Raw genomic sequence first — 23,742 nt, forward strand, 5'->3', positions numbered from 1 at the left:
GTGTGCCTTGGCAGTCTGGCAGCCTGGAAGAGGACTGGGACTTATTGCCTGCTAAGAAAATCAAGGATCCTGAAGCTAAGAAGCCAGAGGACTGGGATGATCGTGCCATGGTTGACGATGCTGAAGACGCCAAGCCTGAGGTGAATAACCTTATAAATATATTTAAGTAATAAAGTTACACATAAAGCATAGCATTTACCCTTGTTTTGCTTTGCACTGATGGAAAAATGATTGGGACATTTCAATTGGAAGAGTTGCGTTTTTTTGTTTCTATCCTAGATTTTCACAGTAGTCCTGTGCTTTAAAAATGTTTACATTTACAACTCTGTTAATTTAACTAATTTGGTTGTTTTTTTTTCTTCTTCAGGAGTGGGACAAACCTGAGAACATTCCAGACCCTGACGCTAAAAAGCCCGAAGACTGGGACGTAGATATGGATGGAGAGTGGGAGCCAGCCATGATCCCTAACCAAGAGTACAAGGTTAGCTGATATTTTTTGTGATCTTTTCTTCCTGAGAAATGTTCATAATTGACTCTGCTAAGGTATGTGCAGCCTGGTAAATGTCTTCTGTTTTGCAGGGAGAATGGAAACCCAAACAGATCGACAACCCCGACTACAAAGGAGCCTGGGTGCATCCTGAGATTGACAATCCTGAATACAGTGCTGATTCAAACATCTACAAGTTTGATAAGATTTCTGTGTTAGGTCTTGATCTTTGGCAGGTGAGAGAGAAAAACATAATGACTAGTATTAATATTGCCATAGCATTGTTAAACTACAGTGTAACAAATGCAAATGTTTATCTCAGGTGAAATCTGGAACCATCTTTGACAACTTCTTGATCACCGACGATGTGAAGGAAGCAGAAGACATTACCAACGAGACATGGGGTGCGGCAAAGGTATGCTGGTATTCTTTTAAAGACGTATACTCTCATTTGTACAACACATGAAGTTGATGATATACTGAGAAGAACAAAGATACATTATTTTTGACTATCTAAACATTTTCCACAGGAACCAGAGAGGAAAATGAAACAGGAGCAAGATGACCTGAAACGAAAGGAAGAGGAGGAGAAGACCAAAGAACAAGAAACCGAAGGTGATGAAGAGGATGCTGAAGACGAGGAAGATGAAGACCTCGATGAGGAAGAAGACACAAAGGATGAAATGGAGGAGGCACTTTCAGAAATGGATGAAGAAGAAGCAAAGCTTAAAGATGAGCTTTGAGGAGGTGTGGCCAGAGATGGTGTCTGTCCCTCCTCTAAAGACTCTGTCCTGTATTTCCCAGGGGTATTGTGGCTGCTGTGCATCCTTTCCCTGAGAAAAGGACACAACCTAATTGGTGGGCAAATGTAGTGAAGGGGGGCAAGTGGTTGATGATTGACATAGTTTCTGTTTAGTATTGGTCATTATATTATCATGTTGCCTCTAGCTACTGGTTTGATTTTACGGTTTTCCATCCATATCCATTCCTCATTTTGTTATTACAGAGAATATGGAGGCACTGACATCTGCCTTTTTCTTGATCGTCACATCTACCCCTTTAAAAGTTGCACAGTTAACCAAAAGCTGTGATAAAAATGTTTAGATTTGCTGAGCATAAGAATTAGCCATTCATTGTCCCTGTCCTCTTACAACCTGTTGAAACAAACATTGCACATATCTGAACACACAACGCATAAACAAATCACAAAAATTAAGATTGTAATCTAATTTATTTCGGTTGTCTGTTGCACTGACATTTTATTTTCCTTGTCACACGTTAAGAAATAATTCAATGAAGTGTTTAAGCATAAACATTTCATCTTCATTTAAGTGCACGAGGAAATAGTTTTTCTGCATTGAAATGGCATTTATGTCTTCACGGTAATGTGATGGAACCTGCATCATATGCTGAGCCCCTGGTGTGACTCATGACATCACTAATGGTCCCACGGTTATTTTTATTGGACAGAATGTTATTGATACCAAAGTTTTTATTAAAAGAATATAACCTTATTGCCTGGTCATAGTTTGTCGTGCATTTTGAAAGTATGCAGTTAAACATGTTAGCAGACTTTTCTACATGTTTCTATGGTGATGAAAACAGTGAAAACTGACTTGGGTCTGCTTAATAATAGTTTAAAAAACGAAATGTGTCCCCCATGGGAAAGCATATGAAATGTGGTGAAGGTGTCTTCTACGTCTGTGGAATTGTGTGCTTGGGGAAAAGAACCTAACATTTGATGTTTGAGAAATTCAATTTCCTCCGAATTGTATGATAAATAGGCACAAACAAGTACACAAACACCAGGAGAGCTGACAAACAAGCATACAAATGATTGGATAAGAGATTCAAAACATTGCAATGAGACTTAAATCAACATACAAAAAAAGGATGAACATTCATAATTATAAAAACTAAAAATCTTAAATAAGGACAGACATTACAAAAATATTCATTAGCATTCATGTTTCATTTATTTTCTACTAGATACAGGTTTAATGTGTATTAAAAAAAAGTGTATTCTCTAGATAGGAAGTTATGTATATCAATGCAAAACATTTAGGAATACAATGGAAAGGTAAATTAAAATGGGTCTCCATAGCCAGACCACAGACATCACAAAACAATTAATGTTCAGTTCAAACATTACTTAAACATGCTTTAAAATATATATTATATGTTAAATAACTCCTCTTCCATCTTTATTGAAAATAAAGACTACACAATATTTCTGTATTCTTAAAATGAGCCTGGAAAATGTCTTGTTTTGTTTTTTCAGTCAAGGCTGACACTGTTCTTCATCCAGTCAGAGTTTATGATGTATGTGTTTCCCCTCTTCTAATCGCTCTCATTGGCGTCAATAGGTTGTCGGTTCAAAGCTATTAGCAAGGCCAGTTCCCAAGGTGTGGTGCCCTAGAATTTAAAGTGTGGTTCACACGTTTTGTTGCTGAGGCCCCGGTTCACCCACCGGAACCAGGCCCCTCCGATCCGTCGCCGCTCGTGCCCTCACGGTTAAGGGGCGTTTGCGCACTCCCGCGACACCAGGAAATATGGCGGCGCTCATGACTCTCAGTCAGGTAACAACTCTAAATATCCAAAGAAAACTGTCAAATGTCATTAATGATCAAAATTAACTGGCAGTGACAGTCGGGTTATGACTTTAGCACGTTACCACTGTACACGCTGCTTTGAATCCCGGCCATTTGAACCGTATTACCAACATTTCGTTGTCAACTAAGTAAACATGGTTAGCTAGGGTGAGTAAGGAGAGCCAAGTTCCTATACGTTTCACCGGAATTGGGAAGCTAAGCTTACTATTGCAAGGACAGTTAGTTAGCAGCACGGCTAGTTATGTGACTAGTGAAAATAAAAGCATGGGTAGCTAGCTAGAAAGTTAGCCTAAACTAAACAAAAACAAACCTTTACTTAGTTAGCAAATGTTAGCGACCAAAGCTGTGTATCTACGTTTACCGAACACACCTAATGATGTCGCTTCAGTCTACTGACTTTATAGCTATGTTTACCTTTCTTACCAATTCATTCTGTATTAGGAATACTAGCTGACACTCTAATTATAACTTACCGGTGTTGTATGTCTTATTTCTCCTCGTATCTGCTTCTCCAGCTAACAAATGGAAGCCCAGCCTATGAGGGCTATTACAGACAGGTAAGGTTACTGCTGTGACTTCACTACAGCTCTTCTAGTTTTTAAACATTTAAATGTTATGTCTTTTTTAAATCAATTGAAAAACACTTTAATATCTGCTGCTTTTTAGCTGGATCCAGGAAACACCGGCAGAGTATCAGCTGGAGATGCTGCTCAGTTCCTCAAGAAGTCAGGGCTGTCAGACAGTACATTGGGGAAGGTAGGTCACGACCTTGCATACATGCACTAAAACAGACTGTTCAATTTGATCTATGGCAATTAACTGTTTTGTCTTGTACTTTTTTAGATTTGGGATTTGGCAGATTCAGAAAGAAAAGGCTATTTGGATAGACGGGTAACACTTAATTCCTCTGTGAAAAAGCTTTGATTGGTGATGCTGATGTGTGCATAAAACACCAGACTTGACTTGCCTTCTTCCTCTTTCGTAGGGTTTCTTTGTTGCTCTGAGACTTGTGGCCTCTGCACAGGGTGGAAATGATATCAGCCTTAACAACCTCAATCAACACTTAGCTGCCCCCAAATTTGTAAGTGATGAAATGACTTACGTTAACTGCAATATCTAACACAAAAGGTGAAAAACTAATGTCTGGATTCACTTTGTGATTTTTTTTTTAAATGAATTGGGGTTTCCTTAGCCCATGCTATACCCTGTCATCACATTTCATGAAAATAGGGCCAGCAGTTTTTAAGTTTTTCCTTGTCTGAGGTAATGATGTGGTAAAGAACACACACAGTAGAGAAGAGCTGTTGCTCATGAAAAATGAATGGACAATGAATGTCTCAGGAAAGGACATAGGGAGATCACATCCCTTACTGGATCCGCTTATCTTACTCTCCCTTTATTTTTTACAGAAAGATACTAACAGCCCATTATTGACAATTTCAACAACTGGACCTGAATCACAATGGGCAATAAGGGTGAGTAAATAACATTTGTAAAAATATATCTGGAGAAAATCAAGCATGTCATCTAACTTGAGTTCCTTTTTTTCCTAGCCTGATGAAAAAGGGAAGTTTGAAGGCATTTTTGAGAGTATGTGCCCTCTGAATGGTCTACTCCCCGGCGATAAAGTCAGGCCAATTTTGATCAACTCCAAGCTACCTCTGGATGCGTTAGGAAAGGTGATGTTACATGATGTGACACACAACACTGCTGCAGTCGGAAGCTGGCTCATTTTGGTATTAACTTAATGTTTCTGCAGATCTGGGACCTAAGTGATGTGGACAAAGATGGACAGTTGGACAAAGATGAATTCACAGTGGTAAGCTGGTGCCTTTTTGTTTACTTGTCACCCCGGAGACATTCCAGGAAGCTACTGCTTGTATTGAGCGTTTTTAATTCAAGTGTCTTTTTTTACTATATTTATAAATGTCCTTTCCCCCCCCCCATTTTCCAGGCTATGCATCTTGTGTATCGTGCCATGGAGAACGAGCCTGTCCCAGCCACCTTACCCACATCCCTCATCCCCCCTTCTAAAAGGAAAAAGTCTGCCAGTGCGATGCCAGGTGCCGTGGCCGTGCTGCCTGCTCTGTCCGGCTTCATGGCTGGCGCCGCTCCTCTCAAAGATTCCCAGCGAAGCACTCCTCCTCCGGGCCGAGCCAGCCCCCTCATCACCAGTAACCTCAGCCTCTCTCCAAAACACTCCTTTAAATCCAGCTCGCAGGTATGTAGACTCCCTTGAAAAACTCAGAAATGTTCGATGTAGGCGTATTGATCATCACTGCATTGATTTGTCAGCTTTATTCTGTGCGAAGGCTGTGTGATTTTGTTTAAAATCAAATATTACAAAATAATTCGGAATAAATAAATAAATCCCCATATATTAACTGAAAAATCACATTTAAACTAGGGCCGGGACTTTAACGCGTTAATTAAGATTAATTAATTACACAAAAATTAATAATTTTTGTGTAATTAATTAATCTTAATTAACGCGTTAAAGTCCCGGCCCTAGTTTAAATGTGATTTTTCAGTTAATATATGGGGATTTATTTATTTANGAAATCTGTTTGGTGGAGCTGCTGAAGGCTCCTTCAGAACTGCTTGTTTGATAGTCGAATACTTACACATACTCACACACACAAACTCACACACACACACACACACACACACGCACACACGCACACACGCACACACACACGCACACACGCACACACACACACACACACACACACACACACACACACACACACACACACACACACACACACACACACACACACACACACACACACACACAGAGTAAACACACACACACACACACACACACACACACACACACACACACACACACACACCACACACACACACACACACACACACACACACACACACACACACACACACACCTCTCCAATGATGGCATTTGCTGGAGGCTGTGTCGAACTGCACTACATTTCGTAAACTAGCAAGTCTATTGACTTGCAAAGGTCTGAACTTTAACTTTCTCTGGTTGTTTTTTTTTCATTCTTGACACACCTTGCATTTTTCAAGTGAATACCTGAGTGCAACACTATGATTATCAGGTGGCCTTTAAGTGTGGCCATTCACAACAACTATAAACTCTTTTTACATCTGACATGCTGTTCAAACTAGTTCTCTTCTATAGCAACCTTAACAACTCATAGACATCTGATGTGCTACAAGGGACACTTCTTGTATTTAAAAAAGCGTTTGGTTTTATTTCAAATCTTAATCCGAAAAGTCACAATTTTACATGTCAGATAAAGCTTGAGTTGAATAGTCATATGTACTGTTATGTTAAGTATAAAGTAATCATAAAATATAAATAGGTCAAGTAGAATTATCTCAACTTTGTTCAGCAGTACATGTACTCAGTTACTTTCCACCGCTGCTGTACACCCGCAAACACATAAACACAGTCAAAACACACACCTCGGCCCAACGACAGCTCAGTTTTTCCGCCATGAAGGCCACAAAGGTCAGGGAAACACTGGCAGCGTTTCAACAAGCTCCCCCTTCGCTCCCTTTCTCTGCTACTCAACAGGCCACACGTTTACTATCAACAGGAAACATCTTTCACCGAAAAGGAAGTGTTACTCTCTAATTGGCCTGATGTGATTCAATGACCAGACTGCTCTCAGCCAATGGGAGGGGGCTTATTTTAAGAGGAGGTATAAAAGGGAACTGCGGCCCTTCCAGAAAGCTTAGACGGCACAAAGTTCTCACACTGAATACATGATGTACTCTCAGCTCAACTTCTGCTTGTTCAGACTGTACATAGACGCATTACGAAGCACATCTGGTTTCATTGTTGTTTCATGGATCCCATAACACATCACGAAACCACAGTCTAAGCAAAAGAAGATGGGGGAAACCCAGAGAGCCAAAAACTGACCTCATTATGATTCTCCAGTCTTAGTTTATGCGTTCCTACTCTCACAGAGAATACATGATCTATATGCAGTAGCCTGTAATATATCATATCAAAAATAAATCATGAAGGAGCTAACAGGCATTTGAAAGTGAGAGGAAGTACCTGTAGAGGGGGATTTACTGTTATTTTTTCACTTTTGGAGCTCTACCTCTGACAGAGCAGTTGCTGCTGATGCCACATTCTAATTTTTTGGTTTCACATTCCTTAAGGTGATTGTTCTTGCCAACTTTGAATTTTTTTTGGTTTGAATGGACTGTGAGAGGCATGAGAGCATGAGCCAAGAATATCATTACACAGAGGGTGACATTAGGGGAGCACGGCCTGGCGACGGGGAGCTATGACGGAGTTCCCTGATTAGTGAGTTACCACGCAGAGACAAAGGGCCTCTGAAATCACAGGAAACAGAACAATCAAAGAGCTGGAGCACATTCCAAGAAAAGCAGCGCACCACAGAAACACAACATGATCCAGGACGTTGCTGTGCCTGGACATCTGATGAAAGATTTAGCTTAGCAAGTGCAGTGAATTATAAGTAAAGAAGGATGCCAAGAACAGAGCAAATAGCTGAAAGCTGAAATGACTGAAACGCATACATTAGACGTTATCTTTGATCGCTGTTCCTCACATTTTCCTGCTGTGAGAGGTTCAAAATCAAAAGAGCACACGACTGCGAACCATGTTTGGATTAGAGCTGACCTTAATTATAACTTCCACAATTATAACTTCCAACTGTTTAAGGTCTCGCAGATGCAAAAACCCCTAAACCCTCAAAACTGTAGGGTCCCCAGCCTCCCAAAAAACCCCACCAGGCCCACACAGCTTCCACATGATCCATTAGATCTCGGCCTGGAAATAACTGGCTCCATTTCTTCTTTAAAATGGCAGCTCTGTTTCCGCAGCAATGGTTTGCTGGATTAGAACAATTCCCCACCAGCCCATCATTTGTGGGATTCTCATAACACACCACCTGCCATACATTTCCATTATAACCCCATTTTTTCCTCTGAAGAGGATATTTCAGGATTAACCAGTCTTTGGTAAATGGACCCTCCGGTTTTTGGGGTCTACTTTGGGTAATGGCCAACAAGGATAAGCTTCTGGCTGCTAAATGTCTCAGATTTCTCCTCAATTGTTCAGTAGCAGGTAACAACAGGGTTTGGTGAAAAACCCTCAATGTGGGCACCCAAATTCTAGGTTAAGTGGAGATGAAGCGGATCTATTTTCAGCAAAATGCGCTGTTTATCTCTGTGTGTAAAACCAGTGGGGAACCTCTTCCCCCACAAGTCAGGCCCACTTCTCTAATTTGTGGCGCATGTGGCTACCTTTGTGATGCGGTTGCAGGATCTGTTTTCTCTTTCTCTTTTGCTAGGTCTTTTTTTTGTGTGTGTAATATAAACAACTACCACATTTATGAGCATTAAGTATTTGATACTGAGTTTGACCTTGATGGAGAGTTTTTACTATCTCCTCCATCAGATTTGAAATTATGATGATTTGTGAAACCCGCGTCATTGAATAGAAAGAGCTGTTAGTCCTTTCTCTGTATTTCCAGGTCAACAACATGTCAGTAAGGCTTTTGCAACGCAATGGGGCGAGGGCGAAAAGTGCCAGATGAGTATGAATCTCGGCACGGTCCACATCAGAGTCTGCAAAAACAAATATCAGAGACACACACATTATATACACAACTGGCGTACATGTGTTCCTGTTAATCCCTGATTTTAAAGACAACATTCGACATGGGCCTCAGTATACGCAAAAAATGTGGTATCGCCGTTGTGAGCCTGTGTGAGGTCCGTGATGCTGAGCTGATTGTAGACAAAGCACGAAGGCAAGATGCATAGACCAAGAGACAATGTGAAAGCAGCGCTCACATGTTACCGTTTAGCTGAGCAGGAAGATTAAAGTATGATGGCTGAAAAGTGAATGATGCATCGGTTTCCTGACAGCGGTTAAGACGAAGTAGCTTCAACACATGTCCCTCAGAGGAGAAGTGACACTCATTGTATTCTATTACCCTGTCTTCCATAGACACAATCACTCATATGAAGCTACATGAGCTCACAGATTTGCATCACAACATGCACAAAAACACACTCTCCAGAAAGTTAAGATATATGTATTTGCAGTTAAAAAAGGTACACCACATTGAATAGAGAGGAGCTGTGATTGCTCTTTGCAAAAAATGCACGCCACCTCAGTTAACCCACAACACATAAACGCTTGCGCTTCTACAAACGAAACACACACTTCAGGAAATTATGGCCAAACTGTGAGAAGATTCTCTGTTCAAAAAACAGGAAGTGGTTACCAGCTGCATTAAACCGGAGTACACCTCTGTAATACTTACACTCAAAATACACTGACAACCTGCGATATCTGAGTACTCTAAAGCAGACCTAAGAAAACTGTTCCACTGCTCCTTAAATCTAAATTTGATATGTTGTTTTGCTTTAAGATGTTCAAAATGATAACACATTATTCAAGGATTCTCAATTATGTTAGAATTCCTCGAAGAAGCAGCCCCTTGTCATTAGAAAGAACTCCCTCCCATGCATGCAGGCTTTTGTCAAACAACATCTCTATCCCTCTAAGAATGTCTGAATTGCATAACATGTCAAGCAGGTAGATTAGCAAAGGCTTATTCTCCAACACCGTGTCTGTGCCTCAGGTTAAACAGAGCAGCTGCATTTGAGAATGTCACCCAGACCTGCGGGGCTCTCTTTCCAAATGAGCACACACGCATTTATGGATCAAGTGAGTTTATGCTGTCGGCCTGCTGCAGGTTGAGGTACATGACCTGTCCTGCTGAAGAGAAGTGCCCGGGCACGCTGACGATCGTGAGGGCTTAGATGAAACAAAAACAAGAAGGGAATTAATCTAGCCAAGAGTCATTATCTTAGCGGTTAGTGTCAGGGGCTCAAGGGACAACACAGGCAACAGGTCTCTTGACAAGCAAGCGGAAGAACAGGTTCTGACAGTTGAGCTAAGCAGCAAACAAGATGGGCCTGATAAGTGCTTAAGATTGGTCAGTCAAGGTGGAGAGGGTGGGGACCTCAAGCTCTCCAGAGGTCATGGATCCAAGAGAAGCAGCCACTTTGACCCTTGACCCTTTTGAGAGATGGTCTGAATCTCAGATTTTGAGGAGTGAGTCGACTTTCCTCGCTTCGTCAGAGCCTAAAGTCGTTGCTAAGCACTGAGTGTGTGTGTGTGTGTGTGTGTGTGTGTGTGTGTGTGTGTGTGTGTGTGTGTGTGTGTGTATACACTGTGACATCACAAGATGATCACATATTTTGGGAACAGTCAGTGGATAAGAGACTCAGTCATAAAACATGAAGGCGCAGTTACGTCAAGAGTCCTTACTGGTATTAATAACTTCTGCTATACACAAATGAACCTGACCCTACCTCAACACTTTTTTATAAAAATATGCAATGACATGCATGGTAATTTTTTTGTTGTGTAATCATTATTATTCTGAGGTCAGAAATTATAATCTTCTTAGAATTCAAGAATGCTTTTAGTTAAGTCTTCTACACTCAGATGCATAGCTATGATATGAACCAGCCCCTGTCTATTTTAACCCCTAAAAGCCCATACATTAAAGCCTGATCAATTGTAGGACCAATTCAGGAAGTGAGTGAAGAGGCACAGATGATACAAGAGATACGGTTATCAAAGAGCTGCTTGGAGGAAGGGGAGTTTGAAGTTAACCAGTCGGGTGAGGCCCCTGAGCCATTACAGTAGGTTAATTATACCTTAGTTGAAGTGTTAAATAGACCAGTAACCTGGACTTTGGTGCAGTTCATTGGATCCAGGTGTAATAAATAAATCAATTAGGTATGTGGCTTCACAAGTAATTTGACTCACTTTGCTCCTTGGGGGAGTTCTAAAAGCTAACTGTGACTTTGTGTTAGGTGCTGTGTGGGCATTTTCAGTTCTGCTACAGTAGATAAAAACGACTATATTTAAAACAGATGAAAGTCCTCCAACTGACATCTTTTTACAGATTTAAAATAAGGTTTCATCGGTGGATTGCTCATAGCCACAAAAGAAACTGCTGAAAGTTTGGGAGGAAACCGACACGCCGCTCTTCAAACCACTCTCACCGTTGAGGTAGCACACTTCACACTTGATGAACTGAATATTTTGCATCGCTGAGGATCTGCTCCGTGCATCGTGGACCCACCTGGTGAGCTGACAAAACCACACTGTAAGTACAGGGTAAGAGTGAAAGAGGGACACATCAAAATATGAATGCTGCTCGTGCCAAATTGTCAGTACACACCGGATCTCGTTTGTTCGTCAACCACAGGAATTATCTCCTCTGCCGTTTTGCAACCAAACCCTAAAATCTAAATTACTCAGTGGCAGATACACCCTTGACACCTGATCACTCCCTTTAACTGCTTCAACTGTCCAAAAACTAGAAAATACTCTGATTTGATGCACCCATAAATCACTTCATTAATGGTATTTTTTACAATATAAAATTCACATTGTGGCCACCATACGAATCTTTACATCAATTAAACAATGATTTAGTGTCCATATAACACTGCGTCAATGAACAATGAGTGGTGAGCATTCCAGATACCATCCGTCAGCATCTTTCTTTCCCCTCACCCACTTGAAAAACAGGGGTGTTTTATGGCAGGTTGACTCAGGGTTAATGTCTCTGCCCTCCTTTGAGATACACATCTGTAATGTGCAGGGGAACCTGTCCATCCGGTCAGAGTTATTGACCGACAGCTTGAGGCAAACTCTGGATGCTTCTGGCCTTGAGGAATGGTGGAGAACAGGCTTCATCTGTACGACTTGAGTTTCTGTAGTAAATGTCTTTTTAAATATATATTCCACAAAAAGAGGCTGAACAACTGTAAACTTTAGATATTATTCTTGATCAGGCCTTTAAGTTATACACTCTCATTATTGCAGTTATTACAGAGTTTTTATCAACTTTTATTTTATTCAAACATTTGTCCTCAAATAACGTATACGTTTCTATTAAAGGGACAATACACTTTTTAGTTTGTATTCCACAAAGTTAAAGGATTCACAAGATGAAGAACGTCAACATTGAAGTAACAGAGGCGGAGATATATTGACTTTCAAAATACTTGATTACTTGGATACATTTCCCACAATGCAGATAGGCCTTTTCATCAGACCCTCTCTGCTTTTTAGGCCCCAGTTGAACACTGTTGGTCACACTAATCTTAGAGACTCCAAACATTAAGCAGACGCTGACCCTGTAGGCAGTCTCGAGGGAAGACATGCATTAACTCTGATCTACACAGATTTAAACACATTTAAATGTCTGTGTCCCAAAATGCAGCCTCCCTGAGTTAAAGCTGATGATAAGCTAGCTGCAAAATCTGTTTTTAAAGGACATTCCTAATTTCGAAGCCATTTTGTGGTAGCCTTGCTGTAAACACAACGTCAGGTGTAAAATCAGTGGAATGAGAAAATACTTTAAAGATAACGTGTGTGTTATGATGTGAAATCACCCAACATTTGAAACAGTTCCCTAAAACACATTTAGTCATCTAGTCCTGCTGTAAGTTTATCAGACACCAACCTTTTGACCCCTTTACTTCATCTGATGAGCTGTCACGGCCTCTCCCTTTATTTCACATACGATGACCTTAACTCACAAGGCATGTCCATTCATTTAATCACCTCATACTCACTCTTTCCCAAACAACTCAGCATTAAGCTCACTGAAATTGGTGTCAAGTGTGTTTTCAATGTCATCCATTTAGAAAAACACAACGCCATTCACGAGAACAGGATCAATATCCACTCACTGAAATAGTGCGGTTCTGTGAAAACAGACGAGTGCACTCAAGGAATCGTAACCAGGTGTAGGAGAGGAAATACCTTGAGCATTCCTTGCTACAGGAATGTTTTTATTAGCCTTTTTACAAATGTCGCCATTTCGAGGTGTGTACACTATAAAGTGCACTGCAGGCTGGATCACTCCATCAAGCGCAGTGCGGCTTCAATGGGGAACCTGTGTCGAGGCCGGGGTTATGCTATTTGAACAGCTGGCACAGTTTAGTTCGGCATGTTCAAATGTGCACAGGTCTGAGGCTGTCGTACCTCACTGAGGATAAAAACACAGGCCTCCACCATCTTTCAGCAGGTTAGACTATGCTTTGTACAGTGTCATCATACTGAAAATGTGGACCAACAGTTAACTGCTGACATGAGATATGTGAAAATCATAGCAAACAGAAAATAAAATACTCAATGCTGTTTTAAAATGGACACATAACTTAATCAGGGAAAGCCTGTCCATGATGCAGCGTCAATACATGAGCATAAATGTTATTTTTGAAAGTGTACTCGTGATTTTTAGCAGAGATTGATGAGAAAATGTACACCACTTCTCATGTGGTACACTAAATATGTACGCTAAATATGTACGCTAAATAAATAAGTACACTAAATAAATAAGTACGCTAAGTGTGTATGCTAAATATGTACGCTAAATATGTACGCTAAATATGTACGCTAAATATGTTAGCTTAGCCTATAGCTCAAAAACTGGAAATGGGGGGAAACAGCTGGTTCGGCGCTGCTCCAATTCTTGTCTGTCTGTGCAGATTAAACAAAGTAGTTATAGTGCATTGATTAGTGAATTTAAGGGATTTTCATAACCAGACATTACACAGAGCTTTAGACAGAGCAGGCTATCAGTTTTCCACTGTTTCCAGTCTTTGTGCTAAGCTAATTGTTTTGTGGCTATAACTTTATATAGTGTACAAACACAAGTGTTATTAATGCTCCCAACATTTTAAACTGTTCCCTTAAGGTAAAGAGGAAGTATAAAAACACTTTCATTAGTAAAATACCTTCTATTTCACAAGTGAGCCTGGCCAGAACTTTGAATTGTCATGTGTCCAAAGACCAGTCTTAAAATGTTCCAGTCTTTTCAGAGTGGCCCACTTAAAGCCCCTGAGAGCCTGCCCGTTCTCATTTATCAAATAAAAAGCACCTTTCTTAGCACTTTGGAGACAGAAAAACAACATTTTCACAGCTAGTGAAGCCATGTGTGTGTGGTATGACGAGTGAGAGCGGTATGATTCCTGGTGTTAACAGCTAATAAATTGGGGCCCATCCCCCCGGTGCTCTACTGGCTCAATTATATCCACATGTAGCCATTATTCCTGCCATGTTATCCGGAGAGAGCTGCGTATTTTTAAAAGGTGGGTTTCCATAACACTTGCTGAAAGCTACGTTGGTTGTTGGGACACATGTTTGGGTTTTGTGGAAGCCAGACGCTGACTGTTTGAATGCAAAGGTGCTGAGGAACGCAGCAGGGGCCAGTATGTTCGCTTTGTTTTCTCAAATCTCACCTTAGCAACGTTTGTAGAGGCAATAAACAGGTTTGTTAGCTGGATAGACTTGCAAGAAGAAGTTCTGATTCTGACTTTTTCCATGGATACCAGAGAGGATTTTTTTTGTACTCAAGTTTCCCACAATATACCTCATATACGCTGCTCGTTTACTAGTACACCTTTCTTTATGTGGTCTAATACAAAAGCCCTAGTTTGTGGTTCTGTTAACCTGTATTGCATTTATAGAATTTGTTTTACATTTGTTCTTCCCTCATTGGAGTATTACATTCAATAATATCTTGTTATATTGTTTTATTAACGAGAATGTCCTCCATGAAAAGTCTCTGCATGCAGTTATAAGCTAAAAAATACCTGACATATTTTAGTTATGTTTGTCTGATTGGGGAAAAAGTGGAAGGAGTTGTATCAGTCTCCCTGTCATCTGAAGTATCAACTGTTTAACTTTAACATCTAAACAATGTAAACAACCAGTCAGAGTCATGCAACACATTATTCAAATGAATACAGTGCAATTAACTACAGTATATGTGTAGGTTACTGGCAGCTCTGTTAGGTGACAGTTACCTTAAACAGTAAAACTCAACTGTTCTTTAGTTATGCAAATGTAATAAAGAAACCTTGTTGAATGCTTCCCAGCAGGTACAAATGTGTGCTCAGGACTGCTGGCCCCGTACCATTGCTGTTTTTTTAACAAATGTTTGAGGGTTTTCTGAAATTGGAGCAGGACTAGAGCCAGCTCTTTGAATGTCAGGCCGTTGGCGCGTGCCAACCTTTTCTGCTAAACTTTTCTCTCCCCCCTCGTCCACCCTCGTCCATTTTTCCAACAGGGGGGATGGAGAGCCTCAATGCTATCATTCTTTGATTCTGTTTGAATCTGGCCGCGTGTGAGCAGGAAAAGGAGCCAAACGTGCTTCCTGAGTGGTCCGGGGGGAAACTCTGTAATAAGCAAGGGGTGGGCGGTTAAAAATAACTGGGCTATATAAGCATGGAGCAGGATCCCACTCACTCTCAAACTCTCACTGACTCTTGCTCTGTCAGGACGTCCCGTGCAGGTCCGGCACTACCTCTCACACTTACACACAGTTTTTCCATGGAAGTTTACGGAGTTTTTGTCACATAAGGTAGAGCTGATGTGTCCAAAATCCTCACCGCAGTGCCGGAACACTGACAGACCTGACACAGACGTGATGCATGCCAGTACACACTGATTGAACAGCTCAATAACAACTTGTATGTGACAACATGAGGTTTCATCATGGAGAATATGAGACACACATCTATATGACGAGCCATGTAACCCACCCTTTGTGCTGTCTTTTAGAAGCAAATACGTCAGAGTTCTGCAACATGTCCAAAAAGACTTTCCTGAGAGTTTGGACTAAAAAAGTGGGGATTTCCTTTTTCTTTCATAAATGCAGGGAGAGGATGAGGCAAAAGCATTACTGATTTTATTAATTTGGTACAAGACCTACACTTTTATATTTTTGCTTTGTATTGTTTCTTAATTTCTCGTAATGTATCATGTTTTTTGTGTATGAGTAGGACTTGGAAGTCTAGTTTGTAAATTAAGCTGACTTTGGCTCTTACAGATTTGACATCATATTACATCATGAAAAAGTCATAGACAATGAGCTTGGGTAAAAACAGTAGACGAATGCTTCAAATTCTCAACATTACTGTCACAGCTACTCGTGAGAAAGGTTTTGTCAGCGCATCAGATACACAGATTATTTGAAAGAATTAGTCTCGCTGTCAGTAAGACAAGTCTTAATGACTTGTTAACAACTTGACAACTTGTTGATAACTTGGTAACTTAACTGCACAGATAAGTCAGCACTACTACAGCAGTAGTATAAGCTGAACAATTGTGAAATGACAATGCGGGTTGCCCAATGTATTGTATTGTGTAAATGTCTATTTGCGGGAAAAGATTTTCCGAGCCTTCTGTGGAATTGTGTATGTCCATATTCACACACACACACACACACACATATTCACACACACATATTCACACACACACACACACACACACACACACACACACACACACACACACACACACACACACACACACACACACACACACACACACACACACACACACACACACGAGATGTGTAATTTACACGGGGGCGGCAGGTTAGGTCAAGAATCTGAGGAGGCAACTGAGTCCTTGCAGGCTCCAAGGTGTTTGTCCTATTTTTGACCTTCGACCTCTCTGTGGATGGGGCATCTAGAGGACAATATGCCTAAAGGGGGAAATGAAGCACCACTTCTTTATTAACTATTTACAAAGTTCTTTAACCAAGAGCTCCACTTAGAAATGTTTTATGTGGTGTAATGCAGTCAAAACATCGTCCCACCCATTGTATGAGGCCCTGATCGCTCTCCCAATTCTCCCAAATGAAATTCTCTCGCCTGGTACGTACACTTCTCCACAGGAAGTGACGGATCAGAATGAAATACAAACCTGTCTCCTAAACGTCATGCGAATTACTGGGCGCTCCCTTCAGGGAAACACCGTACTTGCCAACTGCAGCTTTTTTTTTGGCCTTTCTCATCCCTTTGATGCACACAGAGCAGAGCACACAGTGTGCAGTTTTACATGATTTCAGGCTACTTAAGTGCTAATTTTTCCAAATCTGTCTGGCTTACATTTAAATCCAGCAGGTGCAAAGTTGTCTACTAAGGTATATATAATCTCCCGTTAACCTGGTCTGGCAGCGTTATGACATGAGTATGTGCAAATAAAGAATACAAGTTTCTATTGTAGTGGGAGTTTTGGTCAGGATTTATCTTTGGTCGGTAATATTTTGAATAAAATGTGTTTAATATAGTAAACTAAAGTCTGATAAAGCGGATTTTGTTAGGGGAATTTCAAAATCAAGGTAACAGGAAAATGTCTATCTTCCTAAACTTAAATCCTGATTAAAGTGTAGTCTTTATATAGACCTCCTTCACAAACGTATCCTCTCCACATGTGAAAGTGTTTACAGCCTTTGAACTCTATTGCACCCATCCAGCACATGAACCGTTTGTAAAACCACAAATTGTCACTGTAACACTTTGTTTCTTGTACGGATTAAACAAAAGAGAAGTACCATGTTATTAAGTGAGCTTAAGAGGTGCAAGGAGTCCGATTTTGTTTCTTTTGGACAGAACCAAGTCTTGAAACGCCTGTTTCAAGACTTTAGGGTATGCTAAGAATTCCCTGGTCATAGTTTCATGTTGAACTCCAATCTTCTCATATAACTGGGCAAGAAAGAATATAAGATTTCCCAAATAACTACTCTTTAAGCCAACACTGAACCCTTTTATAAACAAAAAATATAATTTCCTTTGGACAAAGTATTTAAGATCATAAAAAGTTGATTATCACAGACATGCGATATACTGGTTATAATACTAAAGCACAATCATATGTCCACCACTAATGTTCAACAGATGAGACCCTCTACCCTTCAGACTTGTAAAGCAAATCCAAACGGTTTTCTGCAGGTAACTTATGAAATATGATTTATTGAAGTATTCAGCAGTGGATAAACTTTCCTGAAATTCAAACTTTGGAGCATTACAAAGCGTTAAAGGCAAGCTAGCTGAGTAAGAGGGGAAGTGAGAGTGCTCTGACTCTCACATAGAGCAGAAGAGGAGTGCTGCACAGATCCAAGGTCAGGGTCAGCGGTCAGGGGGTCAGAAATCAGGGCTTCAGCTCCACAGCCACTAGCAACACACTTCCTCTCCGGCCTTACTGAACTCCTGCCGTGTGACGCACTTTCCACTGAACACAGATCAGGGATCAGGATATGGAAAGCTCACAGCTGCACTGACTGAGTTTACTGGTGATAGTGAACATGACAGCTTGATGAGAGGTGATGTGTCCGTCATGTCAATCTGAGCTCAGTGGTTAAACAAACTGACTACTTATCACATAGTTCAGTACTGCACCTATTGCAGAAGGGTAGTGATTCATAGGAGTGCTGGATTAAATGATGACACATGGACTTACATACAGCTGTCGTCTTTGAAAGTAATTAAGTCGATTTATTCAAGAACTGTGCATCTGTTTTATAACACTTTATAATTCAGTTGCACTACATAATAGGTACATATTGTACATTTTAGACTATTTCCCACAATGAATATTAAGATTAAAAAAATTAAGTACACTAAACTGAATACAAGTCTAAACGATATACTGTAAATGGCTGCTTACAGTTGACAGTAGCACTAATGTTAATAAAATAATAAAATATAAAAGTATATAAATTAAAATGCGGACAGAAAGGGCCCTTCATCATCATTATGACAGACCTACTGTTGCTTTATAATACTTACTTTTAATTGAGTATGTTTACACTGTAATACTTCAATTAAGTAAAGCACTTCGATTTTATGCATATCGGTTATGAAAGTGGTGTGCAAAAGGATGCAAGGATCATCTTAATATCTATTCTAAAAAAAAGTAAAGTTATAGGGTGAGCTATTTTACATCAAGAAACCTATGTTAACATTCATTTAAGAATCCACAATTGACATAAAGTGCGGAGTTACAGTTGGACTGATGACGTCTGGCGCAACAGGATTCCTGTCAGAAACCAGATCTCTCTGCAGAAACAGCTACAAGCAGTTCAGAGTTGTGATGTAAATGTGAACTCAATCGACACCGCAGCCTCCATTTACACCTGAATGGGACGTTACCTTAAATCATGTTTACATCAGGAGTGGTTAGAGCGTTTAAAAGCCGTGAAAACCGTTTCAGACGAACCTGGCGCCTGTTTGGACAAGCCTGCTGTGAGTGAGAGAACAAAACCATCTTCCATTAATGATAATGAGCCGAGAGGGAGCCGCGCCAAACAGGTGGAGGCAGCAGCCACACACACGTGACGGATAATATCAGTCACTGTACATACAGGCCATTTGAATAATTACACTTGATTGACAACCCTTTGAAGGAATTTCAGAATCGATGTTGGAGTTTGTCTCTTTTTTATGGAGAGAAACCAAAGAAAACATTTGTTTTGAGGCTAGAAATGAAATAAGTCACATCAAAGACTTAACCAAAAATAAATGGTCCTTCACAAAACATACATTTCGATGTTTTTGGACATATTTGTGTTTCAAGCGCTTTTAGAAGTCTGCCATAATCCCCAATTGCCTGTATTTTATTAAATATATACATATTGGTTCTGTCTTTTCTTCCAGGGTTTAAACTAACTACTCTGAATCTTATGTGTTATTACATGTTCATTAAATAACCCATACGATTGTTGTTGAGATGATTAAGTGAAGTCCTGACAGCCTTTATATTAAGTTGTTGGTGCGGCTTGGCCTCCAGCAGTTTCTGTCATTAAGCTTGTTCTTTTCAGCATATTACGTAAGTATCTATGGTTGCTATATTGCCCTTGTGTTTGTAATTTGCCTGCAACTTTTTTCCAACTCTAGGTGGGCGTTTCTAGTTTGTTGCGTCAGGCCGAGGGGGCGGGGTTCCGCTTTATAGGCTGCTCTGCTCTGCCTGCCTGTCATACAGCACACTGAGCCCCGCTGCCTGCAGGAGCCGCTTTATAAAGAGCTAAATTTACCAAACTTTACGTTGTTTCCTGAGCTCTCACAATTGGCCAGCCCTTGTCCGGTTAGAGAGTTATAAGGTTTGGAGAACCTCCTTCCACTTTTAAACTTGTTCATGCCTTTGGAGTGCAGCAGTGGAGAGCGACAGTGAAAGAGACGCAAAGGTTCTGGTGCGACTTTGACAAGAAATAGCTTTTATTTCACCAAACGATGGCCTTATCCGGAGTGATGCTACCGTCATTTTCAACATTCACAAACCAAAGAGAAAAAACCTATGAAAACGTAAGTTAGACATTTTCGTTTATTTTCATTCAAAAATCTTTGGAAACGGTTGACTTGGATCATGTCTCACTTTGTTTCACCTGTTTAGAAAAAAAAAATAGTATTATGTAAAGCTGTTGCAACGAATCTAGCCTATTTGCTTTGTGAAAACTAAACAAATAATAACTTAAAAACAATTACACAACTTAATTTAAGTAAAGAAAACTCGGTGTTTGTGTAACATGGCTAACTTTTCCAGTTGGATGTCACTTGTTATCTCCACATCCTATTTCTCATATCTAACAATGTCTATTTATTCTTTCAGAGGTGGAAAGGAGATATGGACAAACTAGTCTCCAACAGCAGCTGCTCCATGATGGAAATGGTACACAACCTGGACAATCACAGCAAAAGGGACGACGAGGATCTGAGTAACTACTTAGATCTGGATTTTATCCTCGCCAACACGACTGGCTCTGACAGCACGGCGGAATTTGTGGGCACAGCCGACCCCAGCATGTACACGGCGGGAATCACTGTGCCATCCTACCCGGGAGACGACCACCGCTCTCCGCCGCCGCCGTACGGCGCCAGCCTCATGACAGAGCTGCTCCGCTCCGAGGGAACCAGCAGCTATGACATTGCCCGCAACTCCTGCTTTCAGGGAAGATTTTATGTCAACACGGCACATTTTCCCCGCCAGGAAATCAAAGTTGAGCCCCCTATGGACGGTTACGGCCCCGTTTTAGGCATGGTGCCCCAAAGCTGCAAAATCAAGCAAGAAGGGAACGTTTCGTGCATGATGTCTTTTGAGCAGCCCAGAGTGGCCATCTCCCCACGAGCATCCAGCAACATGACCCCGCCTCTCAGCCCTGATGAGCAGGGAGCCTCAGACTGCCAGGCACAGCTGTGCCAGCCCATGAACTTCTCTCAGAAGTATCACACACAGGCGGCTTTCCCGCACCACCACCAGGCTCCACAGATGCAAATGACCTACCATGCTCCGCATACTGCCTTTGGCATGTACGATGAAGGGCTCAGCATGCAGCCAGGCGCGCAGAGGGTGATGCTCACACCGCCCTCCTCCCCCCTTGAGCTGCTGGAGTCAAAACCAAAGAGAGGGCGGCGCACATGGCCGAGGAAGCGCACAGCAACGCACACCTGCAGCTATGATGGATGCGGAAAAACCTACACCAAGAGCTCACATCTGAAGGCACATCTCAGAACTCATACTGGTAAGTTTGAGCCTCTATTCATCATGATAAAAAGCGTTACACCTGTGCGCAATTACGCATTGGCTTGCATTAGTTCCAAATCATGTTTACCCTTTCAACACAGACTAATAATCTCTCTTTTCTTTGTCCGCTCAGGTGAGAAGCCGTACCACTGCAGCTGGGAAGGTTGTGGGTGGAAATTCGCCCGCTCCGATGAGCTGACCCGTCATTTCCGCAAACACACCGGACACAGGCCCTTCCAGTGCCACCTGTGTGAGCGTGCCTTTTCCAGGTCTGACCACCTGGCACTTCACATGAAGAGACACATGTGAAGGAGGCCACACAATGTTATTTGTTGTTGTGATTCAACTGATGTATTTTTATTTAAATTGTTGTCCACATGACCAAAGTCTTTTTATATATAATATTGAATTAAAAAGTTTAGTTGTATTATTTTCTAATAACGTAGCTGGTACTACTTTGGTTCAATAAAAAAGCTTTAGAAAAGCTTTGTTTGCTTTAGAGCAGGAAGACCAAGAAGGGGCTGGCCCTGTATATATTACTCCTATTTGACAGAACTGGAACGCTGTGTTTGACACAAAAGTGCCTTTCTATGACTGTGCTACTGTAAAACTCTTAGTGACAGAACGACATGGCCACATTTAGTACATGTTCTTATTGACAGGGGTGAAATGCACATAGTTGCCTAACATGTGCAGGGACAATGTTTTATTTAAACTGCCTCTCAATGTCTGAATGGCCTGAACTGCTTTATTTTATTGCCTTTTCATATTTGGTGTCGATGTTGTCTCTATGTGAATATCTTGGATCCAGCCCCTCTGTTCACTATCAGGGCTTGATGTCCTGTGCATTATTTTTCACTTAAATTTGTATAAATATGTACATGGTTTTATACTGTAAAATGTATATTTATTGTAAATATTAAAAACAATGAAATTGAACACTTGACTGGGGACCTCTTCTCTTTCCATGAATGTCAAGTCATTGCATATCTTTTTCTCACATTGTGTTTAATGAACCACATCCACCCACTCAACAATAGCTTTCACATGCTGTGCTTACTACGACTTTAGTAGGCCTGCAGACCATCAGATCAGTAAGACTAAATAGGTTATACATGTTGCCATTGTATACCCACTTTAATTTTAAAACATGGGCACTTGATTTCCACTGTGATGTTTTGCAGCTGCAAGACAGAAGGGCAGCCGCTTGTGGGCTTAGCCTATAAATACAAACACTCCATTTCCATAATTACAGAGTGAGCCGGGAGCCGTCTGGACAGAGGGGCACACAGCAAACCCTCATCAGGGAGCCCTTAGACTCCCTTTCTGATGGGTAGAAATTATAGTAGCACATCAAAGGCCCTTAATACTACAATTACACAGAGTCACTGCACTACAGTTTCAAAGTATCTAAGTCTGTGCATATTATGTCTGCATGGTGTCAGGGAGCATTTGTTTCTCCCGCATCAAAGGCTGCATCGAGTAGATATATCAAAACCAGATGGCATTTTGAAAAAGTACATATTAAATGTTTTTCTTCAAATAATGTGGTTGGTTGGTGATTGACAAAGTAGTCTTTGTTTTATTATGACAATTCTAAAACTTCAAAAATAAATTAATAAAACCACACACTTCAAAAGCGGAATTTCGCAGTTGAAGAGTATCTTCAATTCGCCCACAACAATAAAATGTACAAACTGAATGTGACTTAAATGTGCTGATTTACTTACCTAGAATGTATCTTATTTAAAAAAAAGAGGAAGTACACATTGGGTCAAATATATCTGCAGTGGGAGATGCAAATGTATCACTCTCATTTCACTTTTTTTTGTTCCAATATCGATGCAAGATACAAACACTTGGTATAACTCTGTACAAAGCATCAGATAAAGAGCTAAAAATAGGGTAGACCATTGTCTTCCCTTCAAAACACGTGTTCGTAATGTTGAGCTATTTGTCCTACAGTGACATTCGATACATTTATTTTACAAAATACTTGTGAACCTTAATATAATTCAAAAGGAGATAATTACCGTGTTCCAGAAACTTAAAAAAAAAAAATCCCTTTTATTAAATTAAAAGTCATTTAAAGTTTAACAGAGAATTTTTTTTATATATAATCACAAACATACTGTGCAATGTTAGTTACAATGTTGATAAATAAGGCGATGCCATTCTGCATGTGTTCAGTAAGCTCTGGAATACAGTGCGTACATTATGTGCCAAATAAACCTGATTAGTGTAATATAATTAGAAGA

At 40.7% G+C, this 23,742-nt stretch overlaps 2 protein-coding genes across 2 annotated transcripts in view; both read left to right on the top strand.

Moving 5' to 3' along the window:
• Window positions 1-23,742, top strand: part of stxbp1a (syntaxin binding protein 1a) — a 682,465-nt gene that overhangs the window by 625,288 nt on the left and 33,435 nt on the right. The window lies entirely within an intron of this gene.
• klf2b (Kruppel like factor 2b) lies at window positions 19,990-23,240 on the top strand. The gene is made up of 3 exons (XM_010796066.1): window positions 19,990-20,268; window positions 20,573-21,482; window positions 21,618-23,240. The coding sequence occupies exons 1-3, from the start codon at window positions 20,197-20,199 to the stop codon at window positions 21,791-21,793; spliced, it is 1,158 nt and encodes a 385-aa protein (XP_010794368.1). The 5' UTR covers window positions 19,990-20,196; the 3' UTR covers window positions 21,794-23,240.

This window comes from Notothenia coriiceps, unplaced genomic scaffold (genome assembly GCF_000735185.1).
Source record: "Notothenia coriiceps isolate Sejong01 unplaced genomic scaffold, NC01 NC01_scaffold00037250, whole genome shotgun sequence".
Lineage (NCBI taxonomy): Eukaryota > Metazoa > Chordata > Actinopteri > Perciformes > Nototheniidae > Notothenia > Notothenia coriiceps.